Genomic DNA, 13,843 nt, shown 5'->3' with positions numbered 1-13,843 from the left:
CAGTTAAAAGGAAAGAGGCACATCTATACGTGGTATCATGGGAAGATACCCAAGACATTATTAAGCAAAAAGAGAAGTCACTGAACAACAGGAATATTAAATCCCAATTATGCTTTTTGTTTTTTTAAGTCCAAAATATGTGGGGACGTGAGTGAGAGGAATGGGAGTATAAAGTTTTCTGTGTTTAAATATTTTGCAACGAGTATATACTTACATATTACTTGCAATTAAAAAGTATATTTTATAGCAAAAAGTGTGTGTGTGTGTGTGTGTATTTTTTTTTGGTAAGGAAAATGGTCCCCGAGCTAACATCTGTGCTAATCTTCCTCTATTTTGTATGTGGGATGCTGCTACAGCATGGCTGATGAGCGGTGTGTAGGTCCACACCCAGGCTCTGAACCCACCAAAACCCAGGCCACTGAAGCAGAGCATGCGAACTTAACCATTACCAGGCTGACCCCCAAAAGTATATATTTTAAAGCAGAACTGGGCTTAGAAAGGGAAAGTAGGGGCCCCAGGGGTGGAAAATGAGACTTCTCATGAAAGAACCAGCCTCTGTCCCTAATGAAGCCCTTCTCTGTCTCCTTGCTGCACAACATGGGACTATCTCCTATGGCAACAAGGTGAGGTCTCTAGTCCCCATTCAGCCCCAAAGAACCACCATAGCAGACTCCCAGTTACCAGGATGCCCCCAGGGATCTATGAAACAGCCAAACATCCAACTGGTAAGGAAAAGTGGGAAGAGGAAAGTCAGGATGAGAGAAAATTCCCAGATTCTCCTCCAATGAGAGGGTTTGGACTCTCAAATTCAGGAACGACTACAACAAGCTCTCCTTTGGAAGTCTCCACATCATGATGCAAGCTTAACCACAACTCTAGGCTAAAAATAACACTGTCTATCAAGTCATCTGTATTTTCCCTTTTGATTCTAAGGTCATTTTGTATATGAAAATGTTGAGCTCCAAAGATGCAAAATGGCCTGCCCAAGGTTACATAGCAAGACAGAGGCAGAACCTGACTTCAGAATCCTAACCAATGTTTGTTTTTACCAATGATACCATACTGTCCTATTTAAAACCCAACATTTGATTTTGTCAAGTTTAGTCTTTTTTTAATTTTATTTTAAGGTTGAGTAGGATTTGAAGATGAGCGACATAAGCAATTTTTTAAATGCTTGTTTTGGTGAGGAAGAGTGGCCATGAGCTAACAACTGTTGCCAATCTTCCTCTTTCTTTTTCCTCCCCAAAGCCCCAGTACATAGTTCTATATCCTAGTTGTAAGCCCTTCTCATTCTTCTGTGTGGGATGCCACCACAGCGTGGCTTGATGAGCAGTGCACAGGTCCACACCCAGGATCCAAACTGGCAAACCCCGGGTGCTGAAGCAGAGCACGCGAACTTAACCACTACACCACTAGGCTGGCCCCTGTCAACTTTAATTCTGACCCCACCCCCAGTCCTAACCCATAGTGGGCTCAGGTACTTCTGGCCCCAGTCCAGTGGAAATGGCTGGTTTTGCTTTCTGCCCCTTCTTGCTTCCTTCTCCCATCTTATCACCCAGAAATCTCCCTCTTAACCCTGTTTCCTTCTTGAAAAGGGCAATCATAGGTAGGAGGGAAGGAATGGATTTTGTCCCTGGCTGAAGTGGCTCTGAGGCTGCCTGACTCTTTTCTGCACACTGCAGAAGATGACCCTCACCAGGAGGGCTTTGGGGTTCAAGCCAAGTGAACCATCTCCCTTCTCTCTCCAGATGCCTTGCTAAAGCAACCCCTTGACCCTAGCTATGGAGGAGGACAACAGGTTATCAGTCACCATAATTAGACCCTAAGACCCTGAGATGAAGATCGGAAGAGAGATCATTAAATATAATTTGTGATGGGCAGGAATTAGTAAACTAGGACAACAGCAGCAGCTGAGTCCAAGGGTCAGTGTCTGGGAGTAATTTAGGAAAGTTCGGTGCTGACAGCTGTGTCTGGAGTGAACGTCATGGCCAAACCAGCTCCTGGGCTCCTCGGCTGCTTCAGGCTAATGAAGCTTTGGCTCAGGACACAGGAGCAGTTGTGATGCAGCAGACGCCCGGGCCCCTGGGGCCCCAGGCTCAGGCTTGCTGCTTCCCAGCAGTGTGACCTTAGGCAAGTCCTTAGGAAAGGAGGAAGGGAAACTAGCATTTGCTGAGTGAGTGCAGTTCCCTTTCACGTATGTATGTCGTAGTCATCTTCACCACAGTTTAGTGAGGAGGGTAATGCCCCTATTTAACAAGGTAGGACACTGAGAATTAGGTAACAGAAGTCATTCCAGGCTATATAGTTGGGGAGTGGGAAGACAGAATTAGAACTCAGAGCTTCTGAACTCAAGCTCTGGGCTCTTTCCTCTGAGCTTTGGCTTCTTTCTCTGGAGACTGGGGATAATCATGCACCCATCTCATGAATGAAGTCACACATTGTAGGTTTTAAGCCCCTCCCTTCTCACAACTTAGGTCTTGAAGAGTTGTGGCCACCTTCTTCCTGGGAATGGAGTAATCCTACTTTTGTCCCTCCCCCCAATCCGGTGAGCGGGTCTAGGCCCCAGGAGGTGCCTCGAAGGGAAGGTATTTGGACTTCGGTTTCCTCTCTATCCCTTCCCCAGGTCTTCTCTCGACTCTGGAGGGCCGCTTCCCTCTTCTCCGCCTCCCGGGTTTCGGCAGGCGGCCTGACATCAGCGGGTGTTCCCAGGGAAAGGGAACTCGGAGCTCAGCTCCAGGCGCCCCCTCCCCCACGACCCAGGACAGCCCCAACCCCCTGTCTTAGATACTGCGGCGTTGAGAGGTCCTCTGAGCCCCCTCCCTCTTCTCCAGGTCCCCGAGAGCAGCTCGCTACCCACTCCCCACCCCCACCTCGCGGCGAAAGAAAAGGGGCGACTAGAGTCCGGGGAGCGGATGCTCCGAGACGCCGGCGAGTCTTGGGCGCCACGCGGCCGAGCCCAGGAAATGGATCCGGTTCTGGGGTTACTAAGGGAGCTGTCCAGCCCCGCAGGGTGAGCTAGAAGAAAGGGAGGGCCAACGCCAACCGGGCGGAGGGAGCGGCGGGCGCCAGGACCGGGTGGGGCAGCGACTCCCCCTCCAGCCCGCCAGCCCCGGGCGTCGCCCCCGCCCCCCACGTGGCCGCAGCCGTCCCAGCCCCTGCGAGGAAGCGGCACGGCTTCCTGCGGCCCCGGCTGGGGATATAGGCGCCCCCGCCCGGACCCGGCTCCGTGCCGCCGCCCCTCTTCGCCTGCTCGCCGCGCGATGGCCTCGCTCCGGGCGGAGCGCACCCCCGGCGGCCCGCGGCTCCCTTCGACCCGCGCCGGGCGACCGGCAGTGCTCCGCCTCCTCCTCCTGCTGGGCGGTGAGCGCAGCGCCCCGGGGCCCGGGCGGGAGGCGCGGGAGGTGCGGGAGGCCTTGGAGGGGCGGGGGGCTGGACGGCTGAGGCCGAAATGGGCCCCGGGTGCGAGCGCAGACAGCTCTGTCCTTCGGGCGGTCCCTGGCCCCACCGCGGTGAGGGCGCAGCGCGAGCTGCTTCCCACTTGGGGAAAGCTGGGGTGCTGGGGCCCGCGGAGAGGTCTTAAGAGTTCTTGGGCTGGCGAGGAGGGAGGGGACTTGGGTCTGGATGAGAGTGGAAAGGAGCTGGTACCAGCCCCTCTCTTCCTGGCACTAAGGTACCCCGTGGGGGCCTGGATTATTCCTCTTTCTCTTCTAAGTAGCCCTGACTTTCAAGGACCTCCGTCCCCAACCACACCCCCCCACCTCCAGGCTCCACTGCCCAGATCCCTGCCATCCCACCTCCCTCTCCCGTTTCTGCCCACAGCTGTCCTGAAGCCCCAGGAGTCCCTGGCTCAGCTTCTTCTCACCCCAGGCAGCTTGGAGTCAGAAGGTGAGTACCCAGCAGCTGTGGGAGGGTGGCCTAGGGCATGGAGAAGAGCCAGGTCAGTGGGGAGGGTCCCTTCCCCACAAGGCAGGCCCCAACCCCAATTGGCACCCCACTAAACTCCCCTTTGTTCTCTCTTGGGGTTCCTTGTCTTTCTCCCTCTCATCCCACAAAGCCACCTCCCAGCTCTGAGCTGGTCCACCTCACAGGTGGGTTAGAAGACCCCAGGAAAAGTGTATATGGAAGCTCTTGGGGGCGGCCCAGTAGCATAGTGGTTAAGTTCATGCTCTGTGCTTCAGTCACCTTGGGTTCACCGGTTCAGATCACTGGCACTGACCTATGCATTGCTTATTAAGTAAGCCATGCTGTGGCAGGCGTCCCACATACACAATAAAGGAAGACGGGCACAGATGTTAGCTCAGGGCCAATCTTCCTCAGCAAAAAGGAGGAGGATTGGCAGCAGATGTTAGCTCAGGGCTAATCTTCCTAAAAAAAAAAAAAAAAAAAGGAAGCTCTTGTCAGGCTGGGAAGTGCTGTGCACATGGAAGGCATTAAAATTTTCCTAAGCTGGGACTCCCTCCTCAGCTACAAATGTCTTGCTTGGGAAACTTTCTGAGACTCTCCTAGTTCCCATGTTTGAAGACAGGGACAGTGGTTCCTCAATGGAAATAACTGGACCAGAGGGCTTGGAGGGAGGGGCAGGGTGTGGTCAATGTGCAGCATCTGTGCCCACAGGGAAAACGGTGGAGAACTATGAGACAAATGTCCAACTTTGCTGGCAGGAATATAAGGTTTATATGGACTCTATCCAAAAAGATTGGTGTGACTGGGCCATGATTAGCAGGTAAGGGCAGTGCTGGAGGGTTGTTTGGGCCAGGGGTGGGACCTGCTCCTTGCGGGTGTGTTGAGTGAGTGTGGGGCACTCCTCTCTGGGCCCAACCCCTCCCTCACTCTAGTCCTCTCCTGCCCCCAGGCCTTATAGCATCCTTCAATATTGCTTGGAACAGACTGCAGAAGGTTTTGGCCTGGGCTTCCCCAATCCCTGGGCAGAACGGATCATCTTTGAGACTCATCAAATCCACTTTGCCAACTGCTCCCTAGTGCAGCCCACCTTTTCAGACCCCCCAGAGGATGTCCTCCTGGCCATGATTATAGCCCCCATCTGCCTCATTCCCTTCCTTGTTACCCTTGTGGTGTGGAGGAGTAAAGACAGTGAAACCCAGGCCTAGGGTGGCATGAGCTTCTCAGCAGCCATCTTACTCCTTTCCCACCACCACCAGCTCTCGCTCCTCCCCTCCCTACCTCTTTCTCTACTTCCATCCCCACCACAGATCCCCGGATTAGTGGAAATGGAAACTGGGTGGGATCATGGGACAAATTCTGTAATCTTCAAAATAAAACTTTTTTTTGTATACTGTCTCCTCCTCGTCCCAGTGGGGCCTGTGTCCTTCCCAGAGTCTCTGCCATTCCCACAGGCCCTCAGCTCTGGGCAGCAAAGCTGGAAGAATCTGGATAGCCCCATTGTTTTGGTCACTAACCTGCCCCCCACTCCCCCAAGGCCACACCCCTACACTTTTTCCTCCCAAGGAAGGGGGTGGGGAGTGCTTTCCTGCTCCTATTGAAACCCAGCTCCAGGAAACATGCAGGAAGAGACTCCCTTCCGGTCTGGACAACAGCTGGGGAGGTGTGGGGGGAGGAGCAAGGGAGGAATCTCTGCTGTGACTCCGGCAAGAAGGAAGGGGACCATCCAGGAGCCCTGAATTTTCCTCTTCTTCATGCCTCAGTTTACTCTCAGGGCCTGGGAATAGGAACCCTGATCTGACCAATAGGAGTCCATCCCTGAGGACCTCAGGATTGAGGGTAAAGGCAGTGGGGGCTTCCTCTACTAGGTTCACTACAAGACTACCATTCCAGGTCCCTGGCCCTCATCCTACATTGTCCCGGACCCTGGGGAGTATGGCCTACAGCCTGGCCACACACTGCCCCCTGGTGTCCACTAAAGCCAACAACCAGAAGATGGACGTTACCTGGAAGAAGCTCAAAGCTGAGGAGATTGGACCCTGGGGTCAGACACCTGTCATCTCCATAGCAACCACTAGTTCTTAGCTGGGCCCTTATATCAGCTTTCTGAGCCATAGTGATACTCCCTCAAGATTCTTTCCCACTTTCTAGTAACATACCTGGCCTCTGCAACTGGCCATTTCTGTATATGGACACTCCCATGTGTTTCCTAGACAGTGATGCCCAGTTCTCACCAGAGAACCTTTGGCTCCAGTTCTCCTTGGGACAAACCTGCCTAATCATCAAAAATACCAGAAAACAACTTCATTCTCCCTTGTGGCACCTGGAGCCTCTCTAGGGACTTTCCTTCCCTCCTTGTTGAAATATCTGCCTCCCTGAGTACATGCCTATCCATTTCCTGGGACATGCTTGTCTATTTCAAAGATATATACCTATATATGCTTCCTGGAATGTATCTATTCACTCTCTGAGGCACACTTCTCCTCCTCTCAGGACACATCTGTCTCTCTAGAGACATACCTGTTCCCTAGGACATTTTGAATTTTCACATGAGATAAATCTTTTCTCTGTTTCCACGAATGCATCTGTCTTTCCCAAGGATATATCTATCCTCTTCTTGACCCATATGTGCCTTCATGCATTTTACTAACATACATCAAGAGTATGCTGGTATCATACACTGTGTATGGTATATTGTGTTAGCAAGGTAAGTTAGATAGAGCTTGCTTTTTGCTGTCAATGGCTTTCATCTAGTAGGGGAGCTGACGTGCAAAGCAAGGTAACTCCATTGTAAAAACAATGGAGTATGTGATGAGAGTCATGCAAGGGATACAAGCCAAATATTATCTAAGGGCAAAGGAAGGAGGGGTCACATCTAGCTGAGGTGTGATCACAGGAGGTGAGATCACAGGAGGGTGACTGCAGAGTTGGTACATCAGTAGGCCTTAGATGGAGTGCATTCCCTCAGGGGAAAGAGTAGAAAGGGAAGTAAATTAGGAAATTATTGCAATAATCCAGGCTTGAGAAAATGAGGACATGGGCCAAAGGAATGGTGAACGGGGAAATGGAAGATAATAAAAAAAAGGTAGGAGAGATGATTGAAAACAGGGAGGGTGTCAGCAGGATTTTGGATATGAAGGAGGTGAAGAAGAGAAGTTAGAGCTGACTCAGGCTTTGAAACTGTTACTAGGACAATGATGGAAGTAATAATAGAAAACAGCCATTAGAAGGAGGAGCTAGTGTGAAGAAAAGTATGTACAATATGAGGTAACAATGGAATAAGCTAGTATGTCCCACAGAAAGTTAGAAATGGGAGTAGTTGTTGTGGTAGTGGAAAGAGGTTGGAGCTAGAAATACAGGTTTAGGAGTCTTCCGCACAGAAATGCGATGTGAAGCCTTGAGAGGGATGAGAGTTCTAAGAGAGAACGTGTATTGAAAAGAAGGCTAAGGTTAGATTCTTGGGAAAGATCCACATTTAAAGAATGAAAGGGAAAGATCAGAGAGACAGTAGCAGAAGAAGGATAAAGCAGTGCCATGGAAGCAAAGGAGATGATGTCCTTTGAGAGAACATTATTAATTGAATGGTTCATCCATTCGTTCAACAAATATTTGTTGGGCACTTCTATGGACCAGGAACTGCACAATGAAGGATGGACTTGAGTGGGGAAAAGGTTAGAGTTCAGATAGGAAATTGAGAGGGTGGCAGAGTCAAGGAAATTGGGCATATTTTCAAACAAGCATGACCTGAGCATGTTTTCAGACTAGGAGAGAGGAGCCAGGAGAAAGGGAAAGAGCGAAGATGATACACAGAGAAGTCCTGGCGGAAGGTGGAAAGGAGAGGCAAGAAGACCTGCCAAAAGGTTGGCTTTGTAAAGGAAGTGATGCTTCTTCGAGTCCAAAAAGGAGTAAAAGTGGAGAGACATTTTTGAGAGATGAATCAGGTGTAGTGACAGACAGAGAGGGAAAGATTAAGAGGCTCGTATACATGGCCTCAATCTCATAAACATAGAAGGGAAGGGGATTCTGCAGAAAGGGAGAGACAGCTGGAATGGCTTGACGAGTGGGAAAGTGTGAGGAGTTACCTTGAGGTATGTGACAGGGAAGCAATGAAAGACAGTGTTGGGTTGCAGTGAGAGCCCAGCAGTGAGGTTAGTCAGGGAATCTGAGGCTCAGCTAGCAGGGTCTGTGATTGTTTTCCGGTGATACTCCCCAGCCCAGGAGCGAAAAAAGAGGATGGGGGTGGGGACAAGGAACAACTCTGGTTTGGAAACTGACCAGTTGGTAAGCAGGCAAGAGGACAGAGTTGAGTAGTCTAGGCTGGGTAAGGAGTCATAGACCAAAAGGGGTCTGAGGACTTGAGACTAGGAAAGTGAGGATGTGAGAGAGAGATGGCAGTGGTCAAAGATGGCAGCTATGAATCATGGAAGCAGAGCCGTTTCCAGTGATAAAAGCTACAAACGCGCCCTTATGGGTGCTGCAGGAGACTGAGGAATGGTGGAGCAGAAGGACATAGGAACTGAGGAGGGTTTAAGTTAAACGGCAATTGACACGAATGTTAATATTAAAAGAAGCCCGGCACAGTGGAAATAAGCCTAAACTGGGGTCTGGAGACCTGGGTTCTACTTGCAGTTCTACTAACTGTGCTGCTTTGGGGAAGTCGCGTCCCTTCTCTGGGATTCAATCAGAAGGCTTCTGAGGGCTCTTTCTGCTCTAAACGGTAAGGACTTTTAGGATAATAGCAAAGGACTGGCTGACGAGAAATATCACTCCCGTCAGGCCGCCCCACTCCCGAGTGGGAGTCCGGAACCTTTCTGCTATGCTTTCTGCCCGGACGTGCTGAAGCGGAAACCGGAAGTCCTTTGCTGGGAGGTTCCGGGGGTTCCTGGCTACTACGATGGCGATGAGTTTCGAGTGGCCGTGGCAGTATCGCTTCCCGCCCTTCTTTACGTGAGGCTCAGACCCCGAGAAGCCCCGCTGTGCCTCCCTCCCCTCCCCCGGACCCTGGGCTCAACCCCGATGCTTCAAATGGGGAGGGGGAGAAAGGACCCGGTCGCCACCACCCTCAGTCCCTCACTTTGTCCCCCAGACGCGCCTCCGGCAAGTGCTGCCTCTCGCCCTCTCACACCCTCTAATTCCGCGCCCCGCTCCCTTCACCCGGCAGGTTACAGCCGAACGTGGACACTCGGCAGAAGCAGCTGGCCGCCTGGTGCTCGCTGGTCCTGTCCTTCTGCCGCCTGCACAAACAGTCCAGCATGACGGTGATGGAAGCTCAGGAGAGCCCGCTCTTCAACAACGTGAAGCTGCAGCGTATCCTCCCTCAGACTCTCCCACAGCCCACATACATGCACTTGCACACTTTACCACATGCCCAGACTTCACACACTCTCTTCACCCACAGTGGGCAGGTTCCCACCTAGACTGGACTTGGGAAAGAGCCAGTATGTGTAGCTGACATCCATTTCACCCCCAACCCAAATGCAGCACCAAACCCTCTTGTCTTAGGCACTGATGAGTACCCAGGTGTCATTCGGGGCTTCGAATCTCTGCCCTGAAGCCAAGTCCCAAGCTTTTCAAGCTGAGCCCTTTGACTCTTTGAATCTCCTGTCCTCTTCTCTGTGAGGCTCAAACTCTAATACTACCTTTAGTAATTTTCTCCACCTACTCTACTCCTCCCAGGAAGTAAAGGTCATTTGTTTTTGCTGCCTGATTCATATCTAAAATATCTGTGGAGAAAGGCTGAAGGAAGGGAGGACAGAGGGTGAGAAATGGTAGTACTTTTCATTTTCTAGAACTTCTTCTTCTTTTTTTTTAAAGATTTTATTTTTCCTTTTTCTCTCCAAAGCCCCTCGGTATATGGTTCTATATTTTTAGTTGTGGGTCCTTCCACTTGTGGCATGTGGGATGCCGCCTCAACGTGGCCTGATGAGTGGTGCCATGTCTGCACCCAGGATCCGAACTGGCGAGACCCGGGCCCGCCCAAATGGAGTACGTGAACCCAACCACTCGGCCATGGGGCCAGCCCCTAAAGCTCTTCTTTTTAATTGGACCAGTTCCTGTTTACCTTCCTCCCCTCAATATCCAGGAAATGCCAACTTAGATTCTGTTGGGGAATTGCACATGCATGTGTGTGAGAAGGATAGGAAGGGGGCAGATGATTGTTAGCATGAAACTGGCTCTGAGAATTTTTAGCCCACCCAGTTCATCCCATTTATGCCATGCCCTTAGCCTTAAACCAGGGAAGCTCCCTGTGGAATCAATCCAGGTTGTATTAGAGGAACTGAGGAAGAAAGGTGGGTTCAGTTCCCCAGATTCCTCTTTTTCCCTCCCAGTTGGGTTTTCCTGAGGGCGGATTAGCACAAGTCTTTTCTCTTAATAACTTTTTTCTCTCCCCTGGCTTGAAACCCAGAGTATTCTGTACAGTAGACAGCCCAATTCCCCCAGGTCTTTTCCGCCATTGGTATACAAAATTGAAATCTCTGCGTCTGTGCCTTAGGACCTGAAGAGAAGTAGAAGAATGGGTGCCTTGCAGATAGTAATAGTAAAACAAATCTTGAATTTCTTTTTCTGAAAGCTCAGTCTCTTCCACTATGTTCCACCTTGGTTTTTGCCTGTTTGTCCCTTCTTAGAGCATGCTGCTTTCATAAGTATCTATTTTGCAGGGAACCTCGAGTGGTTGGATAAGAACAAGTCTAGCTTCCTGATCATGTGGCGGAGGCCAGAAGAATGGGGGAAACTCATATATCAGTGGGTGAGACTATTCTGCCACAGTGACCCATGGTAAAGGAGAACTGTACCTGTGCTCAGCAGATACCTGGTGTTTCCAGATCCAGACTGAGAAAGTGGGAGGGGGCAGAAAGAGGAAATATAGGTCTTCCAAGCAAGCCTCTTTCAGTGACTCAATTTCCCTGGCTGTATACAACTTCCCTTTCTTTGCCTGTAGGAGGCCAGAGGCTGTGTGAGGCCATGTTTGGAGAATGCAGTACTGGGAACCACGAGTACTATTGTTGGCTGGAGCCTGTGGCCACAGAAGATAAATGGGGAAAGGAAGGGAAAAAAAAAAAAACCCTCGGGCCCCTCCCCCACCGCACCCTTATGGGGCTGTCCACAATATGAATGAGACATTCTGAACCAGTGTGGGTGTGGGGCCAGACTCTTTTCCCCAGATTCCCAGCCACCACCAGCCCTAAACTTTACCAAGGAGGAGAAAAGGGTAAGAAGTATCAACAACCCAAATATAACAAACACACACCACCCATTCCTGAACAGGAAAACAACCAGAAAGAGGTCACTCCACACACGTGTGAAGGCCTGTGGTTTATTGGTTCCAAATGTGTGTGTACACATATAAATATAGCACCTGTAGGGTTTGTGGTTTTAGGCCACTCCTCTGCGGAGGTGACTCTGAGCCCTGGTTTGGGAATAGGTACCATTCCTAGGTCAGAGAGCTGGAGCTGGTGAGTTTACCTTCTCCCAGGAGATTCCTGGTCCTTATTCAGTCTCATTTTCTGTGTCCACAGGTTTCCAGGAGTGGCCAGAACAACTCCGTGTTCACCCTGTATGAACTGACCAATGGGGAAGACACAGAGGATGAAGGTAATGCTTTTCCCTTTCCCCTCAGTTTTATCTGAATCCTCCTCTCTTCGATCCTTGTTTAACTGACATTCAGACTTCCCATTTCTCTACCTCTGAATTCCAAACACTACACAATACAAGGCTTCTTAACTCATGTCCAAGGTTTCCATAAACCGCCTGAATTCACATGCAAAAAAACTCCCAGATTTTGTTTGTGGGGGGTGTATGTACATTTTTCTAGGGATAGAGTCCATATTATAAGATTGTCAGGGGCATCTGTGACCCACGAAAAGTTAAGAATTACTGGTGTAGATGTTGAATGAGGAACCAGGGCAGGAGATTAAGCCTGAAATCTCATTTCTTGCTGACTCAGGCTTTCTTTCGCCCTTTATTCTTATAGAGGGCTCAAGATCTGTGGGCGTCAGCTGAAGGGATTGGGCCAACACCTCCATCCCTTTTAAGTACTTTGGTTTCTGGCCAGGCAAGGATTTGTATACTGTTTGATTTTTATATGGTGTAAATACTCTCTTAGCTCTTTTATGTGTGACTTCATATTTTGATCTCCAGGATCACCAAAAGTTCCAAACTTAGGTGGGGGAAAGGGGGCACCTCCCCTTTCTGCCAGGCCCTGCCTGCCTCAACAGAGTTTACAGTTCTTGGCTGTTCCCCCCTGCCCTGCAGGCCTCTGCTTGCTACTCCCACCATCACCCATGACTTCAGTGCTGCAGCCTTGCCCAGCCCACCACTCAGGCTGGGCAAAGCTGGAGGCTTCCTCAGGAAGCAAGCTCCCTGATTCAAGAGCTGGGCCCCCGCAGAGGGTGAGGTGTGCAAGCCTGTTAGGGCTTGCCTCCTGCCTCTCACATCTCCATGCAGTATCTTGCTGTATCTCCAGATACTCAGCTGGCTCTGAGATCTTTTAACTGGGAAAGGGCAGATAATCTGTGCTAGACCTTAACAGTTTTGTGGCCTAAGGTATGGCTATAATACTTTGTAGTAGGACAGGTCCTCCTGATGGTTACAGATGTGCAACTAGAGTCAGTGTTAGTGACAAAGGCCTAGACCTCCTTAAGCTTGATTGTTAGGCCCACTCTTTGTGGCCCACAAGGAGATGGTGTCACTCTGTGCATCAGACACTAATGAGGGGGTGGCACGTGAGGGTGGATTTTGACAGAAGAACCAGGAAGGGGGAAATAGGCATGAATGCTCATTTCATGCTGACTCAGGCTTTCTTCCATCCCTTACTCCTAAGGAGTGCTCAGGAAGGGTGGGTGGCAGTTGCAGCAGTATAGATGGTACTTGTATACCCTGGCCTCACAAGGTCTCAGCTTCCAGCTAGACTGCTCTCCGAGGCCCTGAGCCCCAAGGAGCTGAGTGTCCCTGACTGCCCATATCTCCCTGTCTTCTGCAGAGTTCCATGGGCTGGATGAGGCAACCCTACTGCGAGCTCTGCAGGCCCTACAGCAGGAGCACAAGGCTGAGATCATCACTGTCAGCGATGGCCGAGGTGTCAAGTTCTTCTAGCAGAGACCTGTCTCCCTTTACTTCTTACCTCCCACCCTTCCAGGGCTTTCAAAAGGAGACAGACCCAGTGTACCCACAGACTGGATCTGTGACTCAAAGGGCTCCAGTTCAGGGATGGGTTTCCTACTTACTCCATGTGTCTGTCCCTTCGCCTCACACCCAGCTCTTGCCTGGGATAGGGCAAGGCTGAGGCACCAGGGAGAAAAGATGTGCTTCTCCTTGCGGCACCTCCTCTCCCACCCTAGATTGTCCCTGAGCCAGGGTCTGTAAACCTAACACTTCACATGTGTTGACACACATAAGTACATAGACACACATGCCTGCACAATATTCTGTCTCTTCCCCCTCCTACCCCCTTGTCCTCTCAGGCTGGTGCTGGATCCTTCCTAGGGCATGGGGTAAGCCCTGGCTGCTGGCAGCCTTCCAGGCACTATGAAGATAGGAGGCCCAAGAAGGGGCCTGGCAGTGAGAGGTGGGGCTAGACACTGATTTACGATATTAAAAAGCTAATCCCACTGCCTGCCTCTGAAGTTACTACTGAAATGGACATGGGGAGAGCTGTGAAGTGTTACCCCTTGAGTGAATCCCAGCTTAGGAGAGAGGGGAGAGAAGTCCACTGGCCTTTCTAAGTGAAAAGGTCCTCCAGTGCTGGCAGGCTCCACTGAGTCTGTGGCTTTACATCTGCTGGGTGGGCTGTGTGGGGGAGTGCTGATGGAACCCAGCTTGGGGACAAACTGCTGTCTGTCTCTGAATTGGAGAACTTAATGGCTTCCCCTTCCCTCACCATCTCCCCCATGAAAGTCCTAAACGACTCTGAAGCCCCTCCCTCCATCCATCTGGTTTGGATGGG

General features: G+C 50.8%; 2 protein-coding genes across 2 annotated transcripts; both read left to right on the top strand.

Moving 5' to 3' along the window:
• Positions 1–2,464: 2,464 nt before the first annotated feature.
• On the top strand, positions 2,465–5,291 carry RAMP2 (receptor activity modifying protein 2). The gene is made up of 5 exons (XM_008519178.2): positions 2,465–2,585; positions 2,832–3,360; positions 3,820–3,885; positions 4,615–4,723; positions 4,853–5,291. The coding sequence occupies exons 2-5, from the start codon at positions 3,261–3,263 to the stop codon at positions 5,106–5,108; spliced, it is 531 nt and encodes a 176-aa protein (XP_008517400.2). The 5' UTR covers positions 2,465–2,585; positions 2,832–3,260; the 3' UTR covers positions 5,109–5,291.
• A 3,390-nt stretch (positions 5,292–8,681) lies between these two features.
• Positions 8,682–13,508, top strand: VPS25 (vacuolar protein sorting 25 homolog). The gene is made up of 6 exons (XM_008519177.2): positions 8,682–8,847; positions 9,062–9,207; positions 10,137–10,190; positions 10,560–10,648; positions 11,418–11,493; positions 12,881–13,508. The coding sequence occupies exons 1-6, from the start codon at positions 8,795–8,797 to the stop codon at positions 12,991–12,993; spliced, it is 531 nt and encodes a 176-aa protein (XP_008517399.1). The 5' UTR covers positions 8,682–8,794; the 3' UTR covers positions 12,994–13,508.
• Positions 13,509–13,843: the final 335 nt, after the last annotated feature.

The sequence above is a fragment of the Equus przewalskii genome, chromosome 10 (assembly GCF_037783145.1).
Source record: "Equus przewalskii isolate Varuska chromosome 10, EquPr2, whole genome shotgun sequence".
In the NCBI taxonomy this organism is placed as follows: Eukaryota; Metazoa; Chordata; class Mammalia; order Perissodactyla; family Equidae; genus Equus; species Equus przewalskii.
The sequence above is the reverse complement of the archived record's forward strand: the minus strand, read 5'-3'. Positions and strand labels throughout refer to the sequence as shown.